This window comes from Anomaloglossus baeobatrachus, chromosome 5 (assembly GCF_048569485.1).
Source record: "Anomaloglossus baeobatrachus isolate aAnoBae1 chromosome 5, aAnoBae1.hap1, whole genome shotgun sequence".
Classification (NCBI taxonomy): domain Eukaryota; kingdom Metazoa; phylum Chordata; class Amphibia; order Anura; family Aromobatidae; genus Anomaloglossus; species Anomaloglossus baeobatrachus.
The window spans coordinates 527,527,839-527,551,031 of NC_134357.1; the positions used below are offsets into that span (position 1 = coordinate 527,527,839).

The 23,193-nt window shown below is 44.2% G+C and overlaps 1 protein-coding gene across 3 annotated transcripts; it reads right to left on the reverse strand.

Moving 5' to 3' along the window:
• Window positions 1–705: 705 nt before the first annotated feature.
• Window positions 706–22,813, reverse strand: LOC142312138 (oocyte zinc finger protein XlCOF8.4-like). Of its 3 annotated transcripts, none has more exons than XM_075351031.1 (8): window positions 22,757–22,807; window positions 14,701–14,915; window positions 14,440–14,589; window positions 14,131–14,310; window positions 13,925–14,048; window positions 13,744–13,841; window positions 13,455–13,545; window positions 706–4,976 (listed from the first exon to the last, which is right to left on the reverse strand). In XM_075351031.1, the coding sequence occupies exons 3-8, from the start codon at window positions 14,515–14,517 to the stop codon at window positions 4,051–4,053; spliced, it is 1,497 nt and encodes a 498-aa protein (XP_075207146.1). In that variant the 5' UTR covers window positions 14,518–14,589; window positions 14,701–14,915; window positions 22,757–22,807; the 3' UTR covers window positions 706–4,050. The 3 variants fall into 3 exon arrangements, with proteins under 3 accessions (XP_075207146.1, XP_075207147.1, XP_075207148.1); XM_075351032.1 differs by lacking the exon at window positions 22,757–22,807 and adding an exon at window positions 22,356–22,433; XM_075351033.1 differs by lacking the exon at window positions 14,701–14,915 and having other exon boundaries at window positions 22,757–22,813.
• Between the last annotated feature and the right edge of the window lie 380 nt (window positions 22,814–23,193).

Sequence of the window (23,193 nt, forward strand, 5' to 3'; positions counted from 1 at the left end):
GGATAAAACTGTCCCTCCTTTTTATAATGTTATGAGAGCAAGGCATGGACTGGCTCGCCCTCCAATACTCGCCTGATATAATGACTTCTAATCGATCTGAGATTCTATCCCACAGACGACATTGCACCTGGAAGGCGGTCTAATGCGATTTAACGCAATCTAGTTTAATTGTGATGCTAGTGATGTCTATGCTCTTTGTTATGTGCTTACATTTTGTTAATATTGGATCAATAAACAAAACATTAAAACAAACAATAAGCACACAACAGGTGGATGCCTGGCTCTCAGTGGGCAACTCAAAAGCACCAAGTAGCATGTCACACTCTGCAGTGTGGACAGGGTCAGAAGGCGCCATGACACCTGGTGAGTTCACAGCTGAACACCGTGTGACAGACATTTATAGTACCTTTGTGCATTGTTTCAGCAAACAAGCTGTCTTCTCTTACAGCCAAATAATTATATTTTTGTCCCATCAGTCCAGATCACCTGCTGACATTTTTCTGCACCCTAGTATCTATGTTTTTGTGCATAGTTGAGTCACTTGGTCTTGTATGCATGGCACTAGGTATTGTCTTTAACCATAATTCTTCCATGAAAACCACTTCTGCCCAGACTTCTCCAAAAAAAAAAATAGATGGGTATAACTCATTGCTGAGAAATAAGGTCAGATAATTATACACCATGCAACAACATCATGGAAGCATCTGACCATCTGTCCAAATTTATTCTACAGCAGGACAATGAAACCAAACATTAAGCATTATTTTCAGCATAAAGAAGAACAGGGAGTCCTGAAAGTGATAACCCAGAGCCTGCAGATCCCTGATCTCACATCATCCAGTCTGTCTGGGATAACATGAGACAGAAGGATCAACACAAGCCACATACACAAATTTGTGGTTAGTTCTCCGAGGTGATTGGAAACAACCTCCATGCCGAGATCCTTTAACAACTGTGCGAAACTGAACGTAGAAGATCTGAAGACAAAGGGTGATCACCAAATGTTTATTGGATTCAGATTCCTCTTTTATTCATACACTTTGCATTTCGTTAAAGCCTCATACACAGAAGATCTGTGGTTACTTCTCCAAGATCTATGGAATGTCCTCCTGCTCAGTTTCTCAATAACAGTGTTCCAGTTTACCCAGACAAATGAATTATTTGATGTTGTTTTGAAGACAAACGGTGATCACACCAAATACTGATTTGATTTAGATTTTGTTCATTCACTTTGCGTTTGGTTAATTGATACAAATAAACTAATACTTATTTTTTTAAGCAATCTTACTTGCAGCATTTTTTACAATCCTGGCTAAAACGTTTGCACAGTACTGTATATATGAAATATTTAAAGCACATGGGTGATATGCTTTTTGGATAACAAATGTGTCTAGGTAGTTGCATGGATATCATAAATGCATATTGTAGCTGGTACAAGCTGACTAAACCATGTTCAGCATGTATCAGCCACTGGTTGTATTATCCCAACCAGGCATTGTTGACACTGAAACACTGCGGTGTTTCATAGAACAACATGCTTTTAACCCTTTCACGACCAATGACTTATCTATACGTCTTTGGTCGGTTCTATCACTTTAATGTGGGCTCATGCGGCAAACCCGCATTACTCCCCACACGTGTCATTTGATCAGCAAATGTGCAGCTAACAGGCATGGGTGGATTGGAGATCCACCTGTGCCTTTTAACCCCTTAGATTGCCATGTGAATCTCTGACAGCGCAATCTAACATGCGCCGGTGGGGATAGCTGTATTCCTTGCCATCATTGGTGGCCCTGTGACGTGATTAGGGGGCACCGTTGGGTCGCCTTGGCAGCGTGGGGTCAGCTGATGACCCCTGTCGCTGTCATGACTCGTTTCCTGTGAATGTCGTCACTCACAGGAGAGCAGCATTTCTGCTGATCGGAGCAATGTGCTCTGATAAGCAGAAGCGATCAGACTGTCCACGCATAAAGTCCCCTAAAAGAACTAATAAAATCAATAAAAAATGTAAAAACAAAGTTTTAAAAAATATGAAAAGAACCATCAAAAAATCTAAAAGTTCAACTCACCTCCATTTTGCCCCATTGAAAATAAAACTATAAAAAAATACACATTTGGGATCTCTGTGTTCAGAAATGCTCGATCTATCAAAATATTAAATCGATTAATCTGATAGGTACACACGTGGCGAGAAAAATAATCTAAATGCCAGAATTATCTTTTTTTGGTCACTACAACATTGCATTAAAATGTAATAACAGGCGATCAAAACATTGCATCTACCCAAAAATGGTATACTTAAAAACATCAGCTCAAGACGCAAACAATAAGTCGTCACGGAGCCTCAGATCCCGAAAGATGAGAACGCTACGGGTCTGAGAAAATGGCGACAAAAGCGCAATTCTTTTTTTTTTTTTTTTTTTTACAAATTTCTGATTTTGTTTTCACCACTTACATAAAAGTAAAACTATACATGTTTGGTATCTACGAACTTTTACTGACCTGGGGAATCATAATGCCAGGTCAATTTTACCATATAGTAAAAATGGTAAATAAAAAAAAAAAAGAATTGTGGAATTGCACTTATTTTGCAAATTCACCTCAGTTTGATTTTTTTTTTCCCCATTTTCCAGTACATTATGAGGCAAAATGAATGGCGTCATTCAAAAGTACAACTTGTCCAGCAATAAATATGACCTCATATGGCTTTATTGACAAAAAAAAAAATTGTGGCTCTTGGAATAAAGGGAGGGAAAAACAAAAATGAAAATTCGCTGGGAGGTGCAGGGGTTAATAGCTGCTGGGGACCAAAATGCACTTAAACTAGTAGTAAAGATTAGTCCCCATATTCTCCCAGCCCGCCACCAAGAACGAACAGGTCTTTTCATATACACGCAGGTAGACAGAAACCTGTCAGTCATTGTAAGCGGTTAGGGAGAATCCGCCGGGAACCCGCCTGTACTACTAATGAACAGAGCGTCTCAGTCCCCCGTAGCTGATAAAAGCATATTTTCCCCTGATATGCTGCAGTGTTTCAAAGTCAAACATAACTGGCTGGGATAATATAGCCAGTGATTGATACATGCTGCCCACGATTCGGGCAGCATGCATCAGCTGTCAGGATCCCTTTCATAATAACTTAAGGCTACTTTACACACTGCGATATCGGTCCCGATATCGCTAGTGTGGGTATCCGCCCCCATCTGTTGCGCGACACGGGCATATCGCTGCCCGTGCCGCACAACATCGCCCAGAGCCGTCACACATACTTACCTGTCCGGCGACGTCGCTGTGACCGGCGAACCGCCTCCTTTCTAAGGGGGCGGTCCGTGCGGCGTCACAGCGACGTCACTGAAACGTCACTGAACCGCCGCCCAATCGCAGCGGAGGGGCGGAGATGAGCGGGACGTAACATCCTGCCCACCTCCTTCCTTCCGCATAGCGGCCTGGAGGCAGGTAGGGAGAGCTTCCTCGCTCATGCGGCGTCACACGCAGCGATGTGTGCTGCCGCAGGAACGACGAACAACCTCGTTACTGCTGAAGTAACGATAATTGAGAATGGACCCCCGTGTCGCCGATTAGCGATTTTGCACTGTTTTGCAACGATGCAAAATCGCTTATCGGTGTCACACGCAACGGCATCGCTAATGCGGCCGGATGTGCGTCACAAAATCCGTGACCCCAACGACTCCGCATTAGCGATGTCGCAGCGTGTAAAGCCCGCTTTAGGCTCTAAACTACTTTCCCTTTTTTCTTGTACTTATCTGATTTTGACTGTATCTGTTTTTCATTACATTTTTTCAACAAAACAAGTTTAAAAAATAACATTAAGTAGATGTTTGTAGCCTAAGTAGAGTTTTGGGGAAACATTCACAATTTAAATGTGATTGACTATGGCTTATTCCCTTTCTGATTTTTTTTTTGGGAAGGACAAGAAAATTTTAATTTTCAAGAGAAATATTTCTCACATTCTGAACATGAATATGGCTTCTCCCTTGTGTGACAGCTTTCATTTGCGACAAGAGGTGATCTATCTGTAAAACATTTCCCTCATTCAGAACATGAAAATATATTTTCCCTTTTGTGACGTCTTTCATGTCTAACAAGATTTGACTTATCTGTAAAACGTCTCCCACATTTTGAGCATGAATATGGCTTCTCCCCTGTGTGAATTCTCTGATGTTTGACAAGATCTACTTTCCAGTTAAAGCATTTCCCGCACTCTAGACATGAAAATTGCTTCTGCCCTGTGTGAATTCTCTGATGTGAAACAAGACTTGATTTTTGCTTAAAGTATTTGCCGCACTCTGAACATAAAAATGGTCTCTCCCCTGTGTGTGTTCTCTGATGTTTCATAAGATCTATTTTCTGGTTAAAACCTTTTCCACATTCTAGACATGAAAACTGCTTTTCCCCTGTATGAATTCTCTGATGTGTAACAAGATTTGATTTATCTGTAAAACATTTCCCACATTCTGAACATGAATATGGCTTCTCGCCTGTGTGAGTTCTCTCATGTGTAACAAGAATGGATTTCTGCCTAAAATGTTTCCCACACACTGAGCATGAAAATGGCTTCTCCCCTGTGTGAGTTCTTCTATGTCTAATAAGATCTGATTTATGTTTAAAACATTTCCCACATTCTGAACATGAATATGGCTTCTCCCCTGTGTGAGTTCTTTGATGTGCAACGATGATCGACTTGCGGGCAAAACATTTTCCACATACTGGACAAGAAAATGATTTTCCCGTGAGAGCTCTTTGACTTTTAACACTTCTCCGATTGTTTTTGTTAATAGTTTTTAAAAAATCAGACGATAGGAGCTGATTAAAATGATGAGATGATAGATCTTCAATGTGAAGGGCTGATGGTATAGCTTGGATAATGGCATGGTCTTCATATGTATCTTGTGTAAAAAGATCATCTGATTCAAAATTTGATCTCACATGTTCCATTGATCTTATGGTACAGTCATCTGCCAAAATAAAATGTATAATGATTTTTATATAATATAAAAAAAATACATTTTTAAATGATTCCTATATATAAATGTGCATAGAACTCGCAAGTTATATAGCAAAACTCAACTACTTCTAAGACATGGGTGACAAAAAAGTTCACTTTCTAACCATAGACTCTTGGGTAAGTAGATCATGATGTAAATGAGTAAAATGTTTCCAATCAAAAAAGCAGAAGACAGAATTTTGGTGTAGTCATTAGCCTTTTCATGCTGTCAAAAAAATCCTGCCTTCCCTATCCCTTAACTCATACACGCGGATAATCTGCTAACTCCCCACATTTGAGTTTTATGGCTAAAAGTTTGGAAAATGGAGCACATGAATTTACCAATTTAAGACTGTGTTCAGACATTTCTTGTTATTATCGGTGGCTGTGACTTTTTAAAATGGACAGCACACTGACCCATACAGTTTAAATGAACCATGCCCACCAGTTATTTTTCATGGATCGGTGTGAACACTCCATAAAATTTAGCGTGGGTCCCTTAGTCTTATTTATTTCTGGGGATCAGACTTGACCATTCAAGTTGATGGGGATCTGTGCAAAATAGATGAAAAACCAAGATATCCATTTTAGATTAGTTTCCATACAATCTTCAACCAGTTTTAATTGATCAATTGTTAAGTGTAAAAAAAATAAAAAAAAAAAATTCAATTTTTAATATGGAAGGAAAAAAAGGATGTAATAACAGATGTACCACAGAGGCCAAATAAATGATACATGGAAGATTGATTGATGAACAAACTAAGATGGATGTGTGTATGCAGCCTTAGCCACCAGTTCAGTTTAGCGGTATCTATTGACTTACTTGAATACGAGCTCAACTGAAGTTCTCATGAGCATCCGATACACAGTTAATGGAGCGATGCTGTTCAGCTCCATTCAGCACCAAAGCTCATAACAACTAATTGGAAAGGGCGTCTGACTATCTGCTCTGATGTTGATGACCTAACCTGAGGATCGCACATAAGTAATAATGAGTGAACCCGAACTTTAAAATTCGGGGTCCATACTAAACACCTTGTTTCTATATATGGACCCTGAACACAGACTTCTCAGCGAAGTCTGCGTAAAGCGGGCTTTACACGCTACAACAAATCTAACGATGTGTCGGCGGGGTCACGTCGTAAGTGACGCACATCCGGCATCGTTAGTGTTGTTGTAGTGTGTGACAGCTACGTGCGGTTGCGATTGAACGTAAAACCGTTCACCGCATACACGTCGTTCATTTCCTTAAAATTGCACGTCGGGTTGTTCAATATTCCCGAGGTACCACACATCGCAGTGTGTGACACCCCGGGAACGATGAACAGATCTTACCTGCGTCACGCGGCTCCCGTCGGCAATGCGGAAGGAAGGAGGTGGGCGGGATGTTAACGTCCCGCTCATCTCCGCCCCTCCGCTTCTATTGGCCGGCTGCCGCATGACGTTGCTGTGACGCCGAACGTCCCTCCCACTCCAGGAAGTGTATATTCGCCGCCCACATCGAGGTCGTATGGAAGGGTAAGTACATGTGACGGGAAATAATCGTTTGTGCGACGCGGTCAACAAATTGAACGTGCCGCACATACGATGGGAGTGGGTACGATCGCATACGATATCGTATGTGATATCGTAAGGTGTAAAGCAGCCTTTACAGTTCGGGTTCGGCCACCCGGATAAATAAAATAAATAGGCAAATGGGGAATAAAGCAGGACAATTATATTTACCGAGTTAAGGCGTAGCTGTCACACTGCTCCCAGGTCCGCTCATTAACCTCTATGAATATTCATTGCTTCTCCTGCACACCCTCTGTGACAGCATCTGTGATTGGTTGTAGTCATACTGTCGGCGTGCCAGCGTCTGTGATTGGTTACTCTCACACTAGCTGTCAGGGTCCCTGAAGTGAAGTGTTTAAGCATAAATAAATAAATCTGCATATCCTGGCAAAAAAACGCATCAAAACTGTATGCATTTTTTATACAGTTTCGGTGCGTTTTTTCTGCTAGGAGATACAGATTTGGTGCAGAAATGTCTGCAATCTAATGCTCAATGTGCGCACATCGCCTAATCAAATAATCCAGCATTGAGTTCAAAGACTTCACCTGAGGTGAGGTCACTGAGTTCAATTTAGGTTAGTTTACCTGAAGACACAGCTGCGATACCAAGGGAACCAGTAGCTGTGACCTCAGGTGAACTCACTGACGTCACCGCTCACAGCTGCGGCTCTGTTAGTGTGTCCCAGATGCCGCAATGATAGGTCACGTTTTCTAATGTGACCGCACACTGCGACATCAGGATGTTGCAGAGCCGGAATCGTCATGGGAACTTGTGTGGATTACTTCAGACCTGCAGGGTTGTTTTGGGGGTTAATAAATCGGAAAAAGAAGGTGTTTTTATTTTTAAATAAAGGATCTTTCTTTGTGTTTTATGTTTATTTCTTTTTACTTACAAAATTAGTAATGGGTAGGGGAGTCTCATAGACACTTCCCCATTATTAACCTTGTTGATGAGAGCGATTATTTTTTGACAAATAACAGCTGTCTTTAACCCCTTATATTACCCCGATTGCCACCATTCCAGGCCATTCGGATGAGCCAGGTAAGCACCAGGATTGGCGCATTTAATGAATGCGCCAGTTCAGGGGTGCCTGCAAGCTGCTATTTTTAGGCTTGTAAGGGCTCAATAACCATGGGCCTCTCTAGCCTGAAAATACCAGCCCACAGCTGTCCGCTTTATCTTGGCTGGGTATCAAAAGTGGGGTGACCGCATGTCGTTTTTTTTTAAATTATTTATTTACATAGTTACATAGGTTGAAAAAAAGACCTAGGTCCATCTAGTTCAACCTTCCTCCACCAATTCTACATTTTGTCCCTAAGTCACTTATAACCAACAATGTTGTGTGTACTGAGGAAATCATCCAGCTCTTTTTTAAAAGCTGTTATAGTATCTGCCATTACTACCTTTTGTGGTAGGGCATTCCAAAGTCTGACTGCTCTAACTGTAAAGAACCTTTTCCTATTTAGCTGCCGGAATCGCTTTTTATCCAGATGTAACTTTACAAGTGATCTATAGAGGGGTAACAAAACGTTGTGATCCCGGGATCTAATCTCTCTTTTTATACATCCTAAAATCTTGTTTGCTTTAGCAGCTGCTGCCTGACATTGCTGCTGCCTGACATTGAGTGCTGCTGTTCAGCTTATTTGTAATGAGAATACCCAAGTCCTTCTCCTGTTCGGTAGTTCCGAGTTTACTTCCATTTAATGTATACACAGCTATAGAATTACTCTGTCCTAGGTGCATTTAAATATAAAATCGCAACAAAAAGAGGAATAAATATCCTCCAAAAATCAGCAAATACTTACAGTAATGAAAGGCAACAGTTGTGCACTGCCCAGGCCAAAAACTAATGCAATAGCAGGATGCAGCAAAACCCAGACTAGGTGGAGGAATCACAGGTGCAAGAAGAGCAAATCACTCACACACTTCCAAAATATGGAGGGGGCAATTGCTTGGCAATGTACAACTGCTGCCTTTCGTTGCTGTAAATATTTAAATAATTTAAAAATAGCTGCATGGGGGCCCTCGTATTTTCATACGCAACCAAGATAACACACACAGTGGGGGGCTGCAGCCTTCAGCTGTCTGCTTGATAAGTATGATAATACCGGGGACCCTAAGGGTACTTTCACACTTGCGGTTTTTTCCTTCCATCACAATCCGCCCTTTTGGAAAACAGCGAAATCCGTTAACGGATTCCGCTGTTTCCCATAGACTTGTATGGATGAAGGATTGTGCCAAAAGGACCTGCGTTGCTTTCGCTGGGCGACGCTCCGTTGCTTCCGCCCAGCGGGAGGAACGCAGCATGTAACTTTTTTTTGAGCAGCGGAATCCTCAGGATTTCATTGCGCATGCTCTCTCTGGCTCCCTGCACCCGTAACCAAGGTAAATATCGGGTAACCAAGCAAAGTGCTTTGCCTACTTATACCCGATATTTACCCGGCGACCGACTGCTGTGAGCGATAAGCTGATCACCCGGTGGCCAGCTACTGCAAGCGATCAGCTGATCACCCGGTGGCCGGCTACTGGGAGCGATCAGCTGATCACTTGGCGGCCGGCTACTGGGAGCGATCAGCTGATCACCCGGCAACCGGCTGCTGTGAGCGATCAGCTGATCGTTCACAATAAATAGTCTGCCGCCGGTAAACTGTAAAAAAAAAAAATAAAACGGATTCCGTTGTTTTGTAGCATCCGTTGCGCCACTATATGCAACACATCCGGTGCATCCATCACACAACGAAATGCAACGGATACCGTTCAACGCAAGTGTGAAACTAACCTAAGCCATTTTTTTTTCAATTATTTATTTTCACACTTCACTTCTGGGACCCAGACAGCTACTGTGAGAGCAACCAATCACAGATGCCAGCAGTGAATATTCATGAGATCTAATGAGCAATGTGACAGCCGTGTGAAATCTTGGTAAGTATAACTGTCCTGTTTGAATACCCATCTTGCTTCCTTTTGCAGCCACCTAACCCTTACTAACGCCATTTTATAACATGTAAGTTCTGGTCCCTTAGACTTATATGGGGTTCGGGCTCAAGTTCGGGTTAAAGTCTGGTCCTGAACCGGACATTTTATTTATTTATTTTTAAAGTCCAGCCGACCCATCGAACCCAAACATTTGCAGGTTTGCTCATCTCTAGCCACAAGCAATATAAGCAACTGAGTTTTAGGCAATATTGGGTCAGAAATTGCATTTAATTTGAAGCGGGATGTATCTGAACAAGTTATTTGCCAGCCTTTCATATGATCCCCACATGGTTGTGCTGCAGAAATCAGTGTGCAATTGGGGAAAATAAATGCTGAACATCTTAACACTTACGTATTTATTTTGGTGTATGTACGGGGGTGAAACTTGAATGAGGAAGGAGGATGAATGGCTGGCCCAATTTACTTCCTATTGTCCTCAAAAAAGAGCCATACTATTAGTCAAGGACCATGTCACATCAGCTACTCTTTCTGAATATTGATGCTGCTAATCAGAAAAGGTGCCAGGTGGAGATCATCGACTTTACTCAAATTTAATTTGGATTAAATTTGCACAACTTTTGACCTCAGCATTCTATTTACATTTAATACATTTACTGTGAATCGAAAGTGCACAAAAACTTCCACCTGTTCTGAAAATACAAGTACAACACTCCTAGGAGTGTACCCAACCCCTTTAAAGCTCTTTAATTGAAAGACTGCATTAGCAATGTCAAAAGTAACCTGAACATAAATGGATAAGTGAATGGTAACTGGTGGGAATAAATTGGTGTTTAATGACACATTGCACTTTCAGAGTTATTAATTCTTTTAAATTGTCTCTTCAGGGAGGAAGGAGACAAACATTAGTGCCACCTATTGGAAGTAGCAATCCGAAAAGTCTAACGTGGCTCTTTAACAAACCTTTTCATATGACCTAGGAGTTATGCCAGATCAGAACCTCAATCTGCAGACACAGTGTTTCGGGATGATGGTCCCTCATCAGTGCAGTGTATGAGATCTGATCTGGCTAAATGAGAAGCTCTACTGGGGTCTAAAGGGGAAGACTTTTCTCCATGTAGAGACTGACAAACCAATCTGGCTGTCAGTGGTGAGGAGTCTTATAGCGGAATGCTCCACTGGGTAATATTCAAATTGTCTCTTCAGGGAGGAAAGAAAACAAACTCTAGTGCCACCTATCGGAAGTAGCAATTCTAAAAGTCAAAAGTGGCCCTTTAACAAGCCTTATCATAGTCAGTGCAAAGTATGAGAGCTGATCTGGCTAAATGAGAAGCTCTACTGAGGTTCTTATCTGGCATAACTCTTAGGTCATATGAAAAGGCTTGTTAAAGGGCTACTTTTGACTTTTAGGATTGCTACTTTCAATAGGTGGCACTAGAGTTTGTCTCATCCTCCCTGAAGAGACAATTTGAATATTACCCAGAGGAGCATTGCAGCTATAAGACTCCTCACCACTGACAGCCAGATTGGTTTGTCAGTCCTTGCTAGGAGAAAAGTTTTCCCCTTAATTCTTTTGAAAATTAAAAATTGATCTAACAATTATCCCAGTTGTCTGCTATGCAGGTGTTTATTCACATATGGTGTATACAGAAGAATCCATGATTTAACAAATGGCCCAAACATTATCCTTTGTGTAAAGTAGCAACAGGTTTATTGTTTGGAAAATAAAGAAGCAATAGCTTTGATTCTTTAAGCCACGGAAAAAGTTTTTTGGACAGCAATTTAAGGTATATTTCTTGTGACATTTTTCCTATGTGGGGCAGAGTTTTTAACCCACTTTACCAGAACAGTATGGATTAAGAATAAGCAATTACGTTTTTCAAAGAAGGGAAAAATATTGTTTTAGAAGATGTTTAAGTTGTTTGGGGATACATTTTTCATGTGTAGGGTAGCGCTCTTTCCCAGGTACAGGAAGAAAGCTTGGTCTGTGAGAAAACAATTACTTTTTTAAGCCATGTGTGTGTGTTGTGGAAGAAGTTTGATTGCTTTTGGATAATTTTTTTCCTGTATAGGGCAGGGTTTATTCCCATCAGCAGAAGGAAACAATGGACCATGAAGAAGCAATGTCTTCTTTCAACTATCCAAAAATTACCCTTTTTCAATCAGTTTCAGACTTGTCATATTTAGCTTGAATGGCTTATACAGTTCATCTTTGTATTATTCATAATGAATCCTAAAGTAATAATTCAGTATTCATCACGAATAACGAACCTAATGGAAGTCAATGGGGATCCTGAGAATTGTTCTTGTCGTGACGAATACTGGAATAGAACTTGGAATTCGGTAAGCGTAATCGGACCATGAATAGTCACTATTCGCCCATCACTACTGGTGATAAATATTGAGTCCCTACGGTCAGTAATGGCAAATGTAATCATTGGCATCAATAAGAAGTGTGTGAGAATCTCCCCAGATCCATGCCTGATTCATTTTTACAAATGTAAAATATTCTACACCTGAAGATGACATTCTTGTCTGCTTTTGTGTGAGGATGTAACCTCCAAGCGGAATACTCTCTCTAACATAACACTGGGAATTGGACAATATAGTACACCGATGACAAAACGGGTGAGTTCCTACCACTGGTCCAATCTGATGAACCACAAATCCATAGGGTCAGGGCATCTGCCAGAGAAAGGGTACAGTCAAGGTACAACTAAACCCGTGTCATGATGGTACCATGACGGAGAGTGGTCCCTCCTATTTCTGGTGTCAGGAGATCACAGAGGAGGGCTTCATACACACTTGCTCAGGGTAATACTGCTGGCTGTGCAGCTTCTCCATTATCCAGCGCTGCTAGGGTTAAGTTATAGGAGTGCCTGATCTCCGTGTGCTATCACGGAGAGCACATGGAAAACACACGTGTGCTAAAATCTCAGAACACGGAGGGCCAAATAAATCTTTAACATGTCAGTGAAAAACGTGTGTTTTTTACTGATGTGTACAGAGGCCTAAGCAATAGTCAGCTGTTCTCTATTGCTAAATAGCTTTGCTATAAAGACTTCCCCTCTAGTCCAGGTAACCACTGGTGATAGTTTTTGCTATACTTGCCTCTAGAGGGAACCTGTAATATGAGGGCCAGGAAGCCATTTAGAGAACATTTGCTATGTGAAAGTTGTGTTGTTATCTGTTACTTAGTCCTCTTTGGTTTTCTCCTGTGGTCCTTTCCTCATTATTACCTCCTGTTGTTTGGAGTTGTTTCCCGTGTACATGGCGGAAAACTGGTAGTCACTGCGTGTCAACCTGGTTGATCGAGGGGGGGGGGGGTGCATGTGGCTAATGTATATCAGGTTGCAGCATCTGAAAAACTGGCTAATCAAACTGTATTAGCTATTGCTGGTGTAGCATGGGTAGAAAATTTATCCTAGTACTTCACCAACTTTTGCCTTCCTTACGGAAGCAAGAAAAAAATCCCTCATTTTGTTTTTCTAGTGAGGATCTGAGAGCATAACTACCCAATACTTATTCTTTTGTTAGATGCTAAAGCAGTCAGACCGCAAGGTACCGAACATACAGCTTGCCATGATTGCCAATGTGATAGAAGACTCCCTTGTTTTGCTCTCCTTTATGCACTTTGTCAAATGGTCAGCACTGCCAGCATAGAGTGTGTGTCAATCTCATCACCTAGGTGTGCCTGAGATAATTCAGTCTCAAGGGTGGTGAGCACAATGTAGGACTGTGTTTTTCCTCCATTCCTTATTCAAGCATTTTGAGCACTGCTCTAACATTTATAAGAGTAGGATGATTTAGTTGATGCCACAGTTATCCCTATTGACAAACCTGATGGCCTCTTACAAGGGTCTGAGTAAGCAACACTGATGCCTTATAAGTAGCAGATGCCAGATTTCAAAGCAACAATCTCCATGTCCTTGTAGCATGAATTTTGCGATCACTACTCACCTGGGTAATCATATGTAGGAATTTCCACTTTACACCACTCGTCACCACTCACATATGTCTCTGTAGTATTAATATGGGTCAAATCTTCACCCTGAAACAAATATTGTTAAAGTCACGGACAGATGGAGAAATCACATCTATGATGAGTTCTAATCCTGCCATCTCCACCGTTCTCATTACACAAGTATAAAACATATAATACTGGTAGATAAAACAAGACTGAAAACAAGACCTTCACAGCCATCTACACATCATTGGGAAGAGTTTATGTCACCTTCTCTCCATCTACCTGATGATCCTGAGGAACACTGGGATTTCCTTGGTTACAGTCCTGTGGAAGAAGAGGACGGGAACATCTCTCTGGTGTTGTCCTATCACTGGAAAGAACTGGAGGAAACACATAAAGGGCCTGAATTCATTCCTTACATACAGATAATTACAGGCTGTGTGTATTTAGTCCTGTCTATTACCTGGTGATGTGAAGGGCTGGGGAACCTTTATCATGGCGTCTTTGTACAGATCTTTGTGTTCTTCTAAATACTCCCACTCCTCCATGGAGAAATAGATGGTGATGTCCTGACACCTTATAGAAACCTGACACATACAATGATACCGTCATCCCCCGATCCCTTCATAGCATTACTGTATAATGGCCCAGCATTCCCAGCAGTGTCACCTCTCCAGTCAGCAGCTCAATCATCTTGTAGGTGAGTTCTAGAATCTTCTGGTGATTGATGTCCTCATGTATCAGGGGGTAAGATGAAGGCTCCGTGATTGGGCTTAGGGGTCTTCCCCATTCCTCAGACACAGGGTCCTGACAGTGCTCACTAGAGGTCTTCTTCACTATTGTGTAATCCTGGTTATGGAGAGACACATTAATAAATCTCACTGCAGACATTTCCAGAGTCCTCACCTCTCCAGTTCTGTCCATCTGTTCTTCTCATAGATAAGAATTATGTAATGTGACATCATCAGAATCTCTCACCTCTCCAGTGAGCTGGAAAAGGATCTCTAGGGTGAGGTGTAATATCCTCTCCGTCATCTTGTCCCTGTCCCTATCCATCCTTGATGGGTCAATCAGGAAAATTCTCTTATGTAGAATATATCCACTGAGAGGATCCGATATTGTAGGGACCTGAATGAAAAGAACATAATGATATAACATCATAAAGATCCCGTGTAATAATGCAATTACCAGAGATAATAAGGGTAAACATAAGGGAAGATATTATATGAGTTATCCCACCTTGCACAGAGGAGTAGAGATAAGTGGACCCGTGGATGTTCAGGATTGCCGGGTTTGGCTGATCTGTAGCCAAAAGTTCTGTTCGGCACCAGAACTTTACCCCGAACCCCATAGAAGTCAATGGGGACCCGAAATATGGTGCTGTAAAATGGCTGTAAATGGTCGTAGTAAGGGCTCATGGGCTGAAAAATGGGAGAAAGAGCAAGACACTTTCCCTGCAAACAAATGCAGATAGGAGAATTACTTAAAATAACATAGAATAAAACAAAATAATAAAATAAAATAAAAAAACGATAATCTTCAACCAAGAGGCGGAAGTTCAAGTGAAAGAGGAAGTTGAGTAGGAGGTGAACATGGCGGTGTAGGTGGAAGAGGCGGAGGAGGTGGTAGCCAACACAGTTGTATTCTTTTTTTTTTTTTATTTGGGGAGACCACAAAACATTGGGTTTGTCATTGGCAAATAGAACGAACAAACTGCAGTGGAGTATTAGAATGGCTGAGTGCGGCTGATATACTTCTCTAGTCAGCCAAAGGTACGGACAAGTCCTGTGTGACCCATGCCTGGTTCATTTTAATGAATGTGAGCTTACCTACGTTGGCGGTGGACAGGCGGATGTTCCCTTCTGGGATCACATTCCCTGTTGTGCTAAATAGATGTTCTGACAGTACACTTGCCACAGGGCAGGCCAGTACCTCCAAGGCATATTGGTCAAGCTCAGGCCATGTCTCCAATTTGAAGAACAAGAAGTTAAATAGGGCAAACCCATCACTTTGTACAGATACACTTTGGACACATACTCTTCCACCATGTTGTTGAAACGCTGCCTCCTGCTAATAAGGACCATATCAGATGGTGAAGCCGGATGTTGCGGGCTGCTGAGGAAGCTTTTCCACATTTCGGCCAAGCTAACCCACCTTTTTGAGGTGGTGCTGGTGGCCCAGCTGCGCTGGCGACTTCTTCCTCCTCCTCTGCCTTTTGCTTCCCGAGCCCTTGCGGTCATTTGCGCTTATACTTACCACATTTTCCGATCCATCTCCAGTGATGGAAATAAGGATGGCACATTGTCCTTGTAGCAGGGATCCAGCAGCGTGGCCACCCAGTAATCAGCACTTTTAACAATCCAGGGCAAGTTGGCTGTCATTGCGCAGGCATTGCAGTATGTATGGAGCCCCGCATTACCTTCTGATGCCGGACGCCGCAGGGTCTCCACGGGCTTGGTAGTTTTCTGGTCACAGGTATGTTACCTTCAAGGGGATTTGTGACGCCACTCTCGGTATTGCGGTCAGGGCAACTGCCACTGCAGTTTAGGGAACACCTGGGACCGATGGTAGGTGCAGTTGGATGTTGTGGCCTCCCAAATGTGAGGCTGGCCCCAGGGCCCGCTGTAGGTGTGTAGTACCACAGGTCGCAGAAGAACTCACACACAAAGCAGTAATGTCTTTCAGGGTTTTTAAGGTGGCAGGGGTGAGTTAACCCAGGCGATGCTATGGTGGACCAAGAGGAATCAGGTATCCCTTCGGCTGTTGTAGGGGTGACTGCTAACTCGTCCTAGCCCTTCTTGGTTTTGGGGTGACCTCGACCTGAAGTCCTTCTGGGATCACACAGGGAAGTCGCCTACGCCGCTCTCCCCTTTCTGGGCCATTTGCGGGCAGCGTGGACCAAGTAATTCTGGCTGCTTGCCGTCAGTCACTTAAGGGCCCCTCATTGCTGCTGTATCTGCGGACTCTGTTTAAGTTTGGTGAGGCGGATAAAGTGCCCTCACCGGCAGGTTGAGCAGGCCAAGTGAATGGGCCCCTGCTCTGGGGACCTGTATCCCGTTTGGGCAGGGTCTACTGGCAGTCCCCGTACTCAGCCACCTCTCTGCACTCCGGCCTCAGGTGGTTTTCGAGCGGCACTACCAGGTAGCCCTTTCTCCCCCGCCAGCAGCCACGAACGGTGCAGTGTCGGTCTAGCTTCTCTGCACTCCACTTCCTTGCTCTCTCAACTCCACCAGCCGACTGGCTCACCACTACCTCCCCTCTGTGCCTGCCTCTGCACATTCCCTGTTCCCAGTGACACCACCCACCACTAGCTGGGAGGCGAGGGCCACGCCCCCTCCCTGAGTCTGCTCAGGGGCCCCCTCTAGCTGTGCGTGTGCTCCTGGTTACTAGTGTTCCGTGTGTCCACACCCTAGTCAGCCTCTAGGATTACCTGTGTTGTACTGACCCAGCATGGGTGCAGTACTCAGTGGTGCCAGACCAGGTCAGGGGCGCCACACATGTATTCACTCATGTGTGCCAAGTGGCCCAGGAGCAACAACAAGGTGTTCTCGGTGGGAAGTGTAACATCTGTGTGCTTTGTATTCCCCAGCTATACACTAGTAATGCCCAAGAGCTCTTTTGAGTGCCATCCTGCTGTGCACACAGTTTCTAATCCTCCTAATTCTTCAAAACTATTCCCTGGCTGGAAAGTTGTGTATCTGGCCACTGTTCATACAGGAACCCACCTTTCGAGAAATGTGTGGAAGAGTGGCCTGATAATCATGTGAATGGTCCCTGTTCCTCCCTCTTTCTCCTGTGTCACCACCTTATCCATCATCGCCTTAAAAGTGGGATAGTGACACTGATGAAGGCGTCATCAGCGCTGCCCATGTTTGTGGTGTACTTGAAACAGTGCAACGCGGCACACACATCCCACATGGAGGCCCAGTCGTAGTTCATAAAGTGGTGTTGTTCCAAACGGTGTCTCACCTGTTCATGCTGCAGCTGAAACTCCACTATTGCCTGCTGCTGCTCACACAGTCTCTCCAGCATATGCAAAGTGGAGTTCCACCTTGTGGGTACATCTCATATGATGTGGTTAGCAAGAAGGCAGAAGTGATGCTGCAGCACACACAGGCAAGCAGTAGCAGGGTGAGAACCCTGAAAGCACGCAAAGACGGCACAGACTTTCTGCAGCAACTTTGACATCTCGGAGCAATTTTTCAGAAACCTCTGCACCACCAAATTCAGCACATGTGCCATGCAAGGGATGTGCATCAAATCTGCAAGGCCCAGAGCTGTTATCGCACACCACCAGACAGGGCTTGAGATTCAGAGGCACCAACCACTCATCAGTCTGTTGTTTGATCTCTGTCCACAGCTCCTGCGTGATGTGGTATTTTCTCCCCAAACAAATGAGTTTTAGAACAGCCTGCTATTGTTTTCCTCTGGCTGTGCTGAAGTTGGTGATGCAGGTGTTATGCTGACCAGATGAGAAGGCGGTGCAGGAAGTAGGAGGCAACATGGACAGAGAAATGTCCAGCAATCCTCTGTGGTGGTAGGATATGCGCCAGAACGCCTTCGACTTTTGTACCCTGCTCCCTCTTTGACTATGCAGCAGGGGCAGCGTGACCATCAACTTTTCCTCCAAACATCACCCAGGTGGCCTTGACTTCATGTGGGATCTAGAACTTCCACCCAATCTTCAGTCTTGCCCTCCTTACTGGTCTGCACACTGCAGAAAGCTGCAGCAGTTGACACCTGTGTTCCGTCATCATCGCAGTGGTCCGCTGGCCATGTCCACTAGGCCTCCTACATACCTCGTCCTCAAACACAACAAGTGTTTGGGCATCAGTGAACTCGATCTCTTCCAGTTCTGGGGCCGGTCCAGTTGGATGTTCCATAGAACTCCAGCCAGCAGAGTCATCAAAAAGCTAAAGTGATTACTGCATGACTCAGACTACTTGGTTGATTTGGAAGGGGGTGAGGCGGAAGAGAAATGCCCATGGGCCGCAGATGCAAACTCTGCCCTTTCAGCAGGGGAATGAGTGACAGACAAAGCAAAGGATCTGTAGGCACACTCAGCCATCTAATCTAAAACCGCCTCTACTTGTTCTGGCCTGAACGCTTGTCTAGTGATACTCAGGCCTACAAAATTACACCAAATGTCCTGATGATGAGTGCACCAGAGGAAGGTGTTTTCATTTGGGCATGTAGCAGGCATAGATCGACCACTCCTGTCCCTGCAGCAGCTACTCCACCACCACCAATAGCACCACAGTCCATATTTGATGTTTTCTTCGTTCTTTGCAACCCAAAAAAGTGCACTCTGTCAGGCCACTCTGCACCCGCCTCTGCCAGGCCACTCTGCACCCGCTTCTGCCAGGCCACTCTGCAGAATAGAACGACGGTGCCACCTGTAATCCAGCCTTTGTATAGGCTGGGTCCTGTGGTGGGCAGGGTAAACACAGCCAGGTTAATACTGGGCATGGTTGTGATGGGTCTGAAAGTGCCCACAGTCGAAAAGCTTGTTGATTGGCTGCAGCCTTTCAACCACCTTTATTCAGCATTGGAACATGAACTATACAATGAACATCTGTGAGAATTCCGTGTTCGGAGTTCAATACCAGACACTGTGTTGTCCAGTACGAACCCCAAACTTTACAGTTTGGTTTCACACATCACTAGAGAGGAGTATATGAGGGAAGGTCAATCTGGGGAGTATATTATGATATGGAAGTCTGGTTTATTATTAAATCACACTGATATTATTATTATTTGCAGTCAAGATGCGCCCCCACACTAAGTGACAGCTGTCTGACTGCAACCAATCACAGACACTGGTGGGCGGGTCTATATCGTATAGTAAAATAAAAAATAAATATTAAAAAAAAAAAAAATATACAGTGCAGTTTCCCCCAATAATTTTGAAACCCAGCCAAGATAAAGCCCCACAGCTGGGGGCTGGTATTCTCAGACTCCATTAGATGTGACAGTCCAGGCACTTTATCCAGCTCCCTGGTGTGGTGGCAATTGGTAATAAAGAGTTAATGGCAGCCCACAGCTGCCACTAAGTCCTAGATTAGTCGTGGCAGCGTCTACGAGACACCCGCACATCACTAATCTGTAAGTGAAACACGAACACTGAAAAAATCCTTTATTTACAATACAAGGCAAAAAAGCACCCTCTTTCACCACTTTATTAACCCCCCATACACCCCTCCAGGTCCGACGTAATCTACATGAGGACCCACGACGCTTCCAGCATTGCTACATCTGACGGTCACAGCGAGCGCCATAGAACAAGACTGCCCACTGTGAGCTCCACGAAGCAAGTGAAGTGAGCCACGCGATAAGCAGTGTGTTACGGGGGGCTGTCTGATAATAAAACCTAAAGGACTATCAGACAGTCAGGGTCCACCGTGCAAAGACTCTGCTGCAGACTATGGCAGAGTGCAATACCTCTGTTAACTCACAGAAGCATATAATAAGTAAGTAAAGCAATTCCTCCCTTACTTGGAGGGTGTGTGGAATGATCTCTGTTAATAATCACAGAGACAAAGGCAATGTGTGCGAAATGGCACCTACCTAGGTCCGCTCTTCTAGTGGTGCAAAAGAGACGAACAGCAGCGTAAGCCGCACAAAGCTCCTACCTGCGTTCGCTCCACTAGTGTGCGAGGACACGAACCACTAGATATGGCACCTGCCTAGGTCTGCTCTTCTAGTAGTGCAAAAGAGACGAACAGCAGCGTAAGCCGCACAAAGCTCCTACCTCTGTTCGCTCCCCTAGTGTGCGAGGATACGAACAACTGCCAGACGCAGTATAAGGAACGTTACCCTAGCGGCAACGTCCACCTACGAGTCGAACCACAAGGCCCAGCCAGACCATGTGCCTCAGGCACCTGCCTATGTCCGCTCCCCTAAGAGGTAAGGATACGGACAGCAGCCGAAGCTGTGAGGTATAAGAACGCTACCCTGCCGGTAGCGCTCACCTAGCATAGACAGAGGAATGCCTAGAGGAATGCGCACAGAGCGTCTACTCTTATGCATGAACCAAGAGGACTGAGCACCATGCGGCGTGTGTCAGGGTCTTATATAGACTCTGTGCCTCATCCAAGATGGAGGACACCAGGGCCAATCCGCTGCCAGAACGACAGGAGTGACGTCATGCTGGCCTATCACCGAGCAAGGCATCACAAGCACATGACCAGCGACCAATCGGCATAGAAGGTGTCAGAGACATGTGACCTTGTGTCAGCGATGATGTCACCCGCACATGTGCAATGGCTCCAAGATAGGACTTAGTCTCCGGCGCTCGCACATGTGCAGTAGCAAGAAATCTGGACTTAGTCTCCAGCGCTCGCACATGTGCAGTAGCAAGAAATCTGGACATAGTCTCCAGTGCTCGCAGCAACCGTAACACAGTGACATCACTCAGGTGATTTCCGGTCACAGCTGGAGTCCTACACCTGTGACCGCAAATCAAGCCGCCGCAACTGAAGTGAGCCACGCGATCAGCTGTGACGTCACTCAGGTGAGTCCTCCACCTGCGTCTCACTTCAGTTGTAGACTTAATGACACATGGACTCCTGCTGTGACCTCAAATCATATTCTATGACGCTCACTGCGACAGGACAGGGATGTAGCAGAGCTAAATCGCTGTGGGACCTCGTGTGGATTACTTCGGACCTCCAGAGGTGTTTAGGGGTCAATAAAGTGGTGAAAGAGGGTGCTTTTTGTATTTTATTCTAGATAAAGGATTTTTTGGGGGGTTGTGTTTATTTACTTTCACTTACAGATTAGTGATGGGTTGGGGTCTAAGATGACTGCCATCACTAATCAAGGACTTGCAACCACACCAGGGCAACGGAAAGAGCCAGGTACAGCGCCAGAATTGGTGTATCTTATGGATGCGCCACTTCTGGGGCGGCTGTGGGCTGCTATTGTTAGGCTGGAAATGGCAAAATGATGGCCCTTCCCACCCTAATAATATCAGCTCTCAGTTGTCTGCTGCATCTTGGCTGGTTTTAGAAAAACGGGGGAAGCCTATGTCTTTTTTTTAAATAAATAAATTAAATAATTTATAAAAAAAAGGGAACCCCTCTATTTTTCATAGCCAGTCAAGATACAACAGACAGCTGAGGGTTGCAGGCCGCAGCTGCTGCTGTTCCTGTGTTGGATATGAAAAATGTGGGGGACCCCACGTTATTTTTTTTTACAAAAAAAATAAATTTAAAAAACAGCTGGCCAAGCTAGCTATCCCTCTATCTATCAAGCTATTCTGTTATTTATTTCCATTTATTTTATCTGTTCTTTCTTGTTATCTCTTCTATATGTTCTATCCATCTAATTTTTCTATTTTTTTCTATCTATTCCAGCTATCAATTATCCTATCCTATCATATTATGTTTCTCCTTTAAAAAACGCAATAACGAAAACGCACCATTATTACAAGTGGGTTTTTTTTTTGCATTTCCAGACTCTATGACAAGGTGCAGTTTTGGTTGCAGTTTGTGTGCAGAAAAAACTGCAGCATGCGCATATAGGCTTAAACCTCCCAAGTTGTTAGACATTAGTGCTTCTAATGTGTTGTCATGGTAACCAAGAACCTAACAAAATGACCCCAACGCTGTTCTAGCAACAAACATAAGTCATAAAGAAAAGAAGATAAAGTACAGATATGGCCACAAAACCAGTCTGTCTATCTCGTTGAATTATGTTTCCAAAATGCCTCCATTGCAATGTACAGCCCGTACTACAAATACCAGCACCTCATATATCTACATCTAAGATATGACAACATAAAAACACTGAAATAGTTAAAGTGTTAAAGGGCTTAAAGGGATTGTCCACTATTAGGATAACCCCTTCTGATTCCATGTTTCCCCAGGTAAAATAATAAAGCCTATACTCACCTCCCATACCAGTGCCGATAAAGCAGTGCAAAGTTTGTGTTCCCAGGGCTCAAGTGACATTACATGATGCCGCATCCAATCAGCGCCTGCTTCCGTCATCCCGCCTTTGGACCAAATGAGCAATTAACAGGAAGTGAGTGATAACTTCCTGTTGGTTGCTTGTTTGGTCCAAAGGTGGGATGACAGAAGCCGATGCTGATTGGAAGTGGGACCATGTAACGTTACGTCACTTGAGCCCTGGGAACGCGAACTGCGGCACCAGAGGAATGGTGCTGCTATGGGAGGTGAGTATAGGCTTTTTTATTTTACTTAGGGGAATCGTGGAATCAGAAGGGGTTATCCTAGTAGTGGACAAACCCTTTAATATGTCCTGTGCCCCATAATGGGGAATCTCCACATACCTCCACCTGCAGAGCCGCTCAATAGATATATGGTAGATGCTAGAATGTACGGGCTCCTTCCAGGTATGATGTCATTTCAACACGCAACCTATCACATGTGAGGGGCCTGTTCAAGTTATATGGCTGCTCTGTGCTTACAGGACCTGTGATGATGTCACATGGAGGGGAGGAGTCAGGGGTCACATGATCAGCTCCTCTGTATGCAGGACTGCTGTGCTGGTTGTCATGGTGCAGGATGAGGTGAAGGTTATGTGTGGGGTCAGGAGGGGTTTACAGTGTGGATATAGCAGAGCTACCTCTGTAAGAGATACGCGGAGCAGAGTCATCTGTGTACGACGCAGAGCTGCCCGTGTTCAACATATATAAAGCAGAGCAGTGTGTACGGAGCAGAGCCGTGTGTGTACGAGGTGTACGGAGCAGAGCTGTGTGTGTACGAG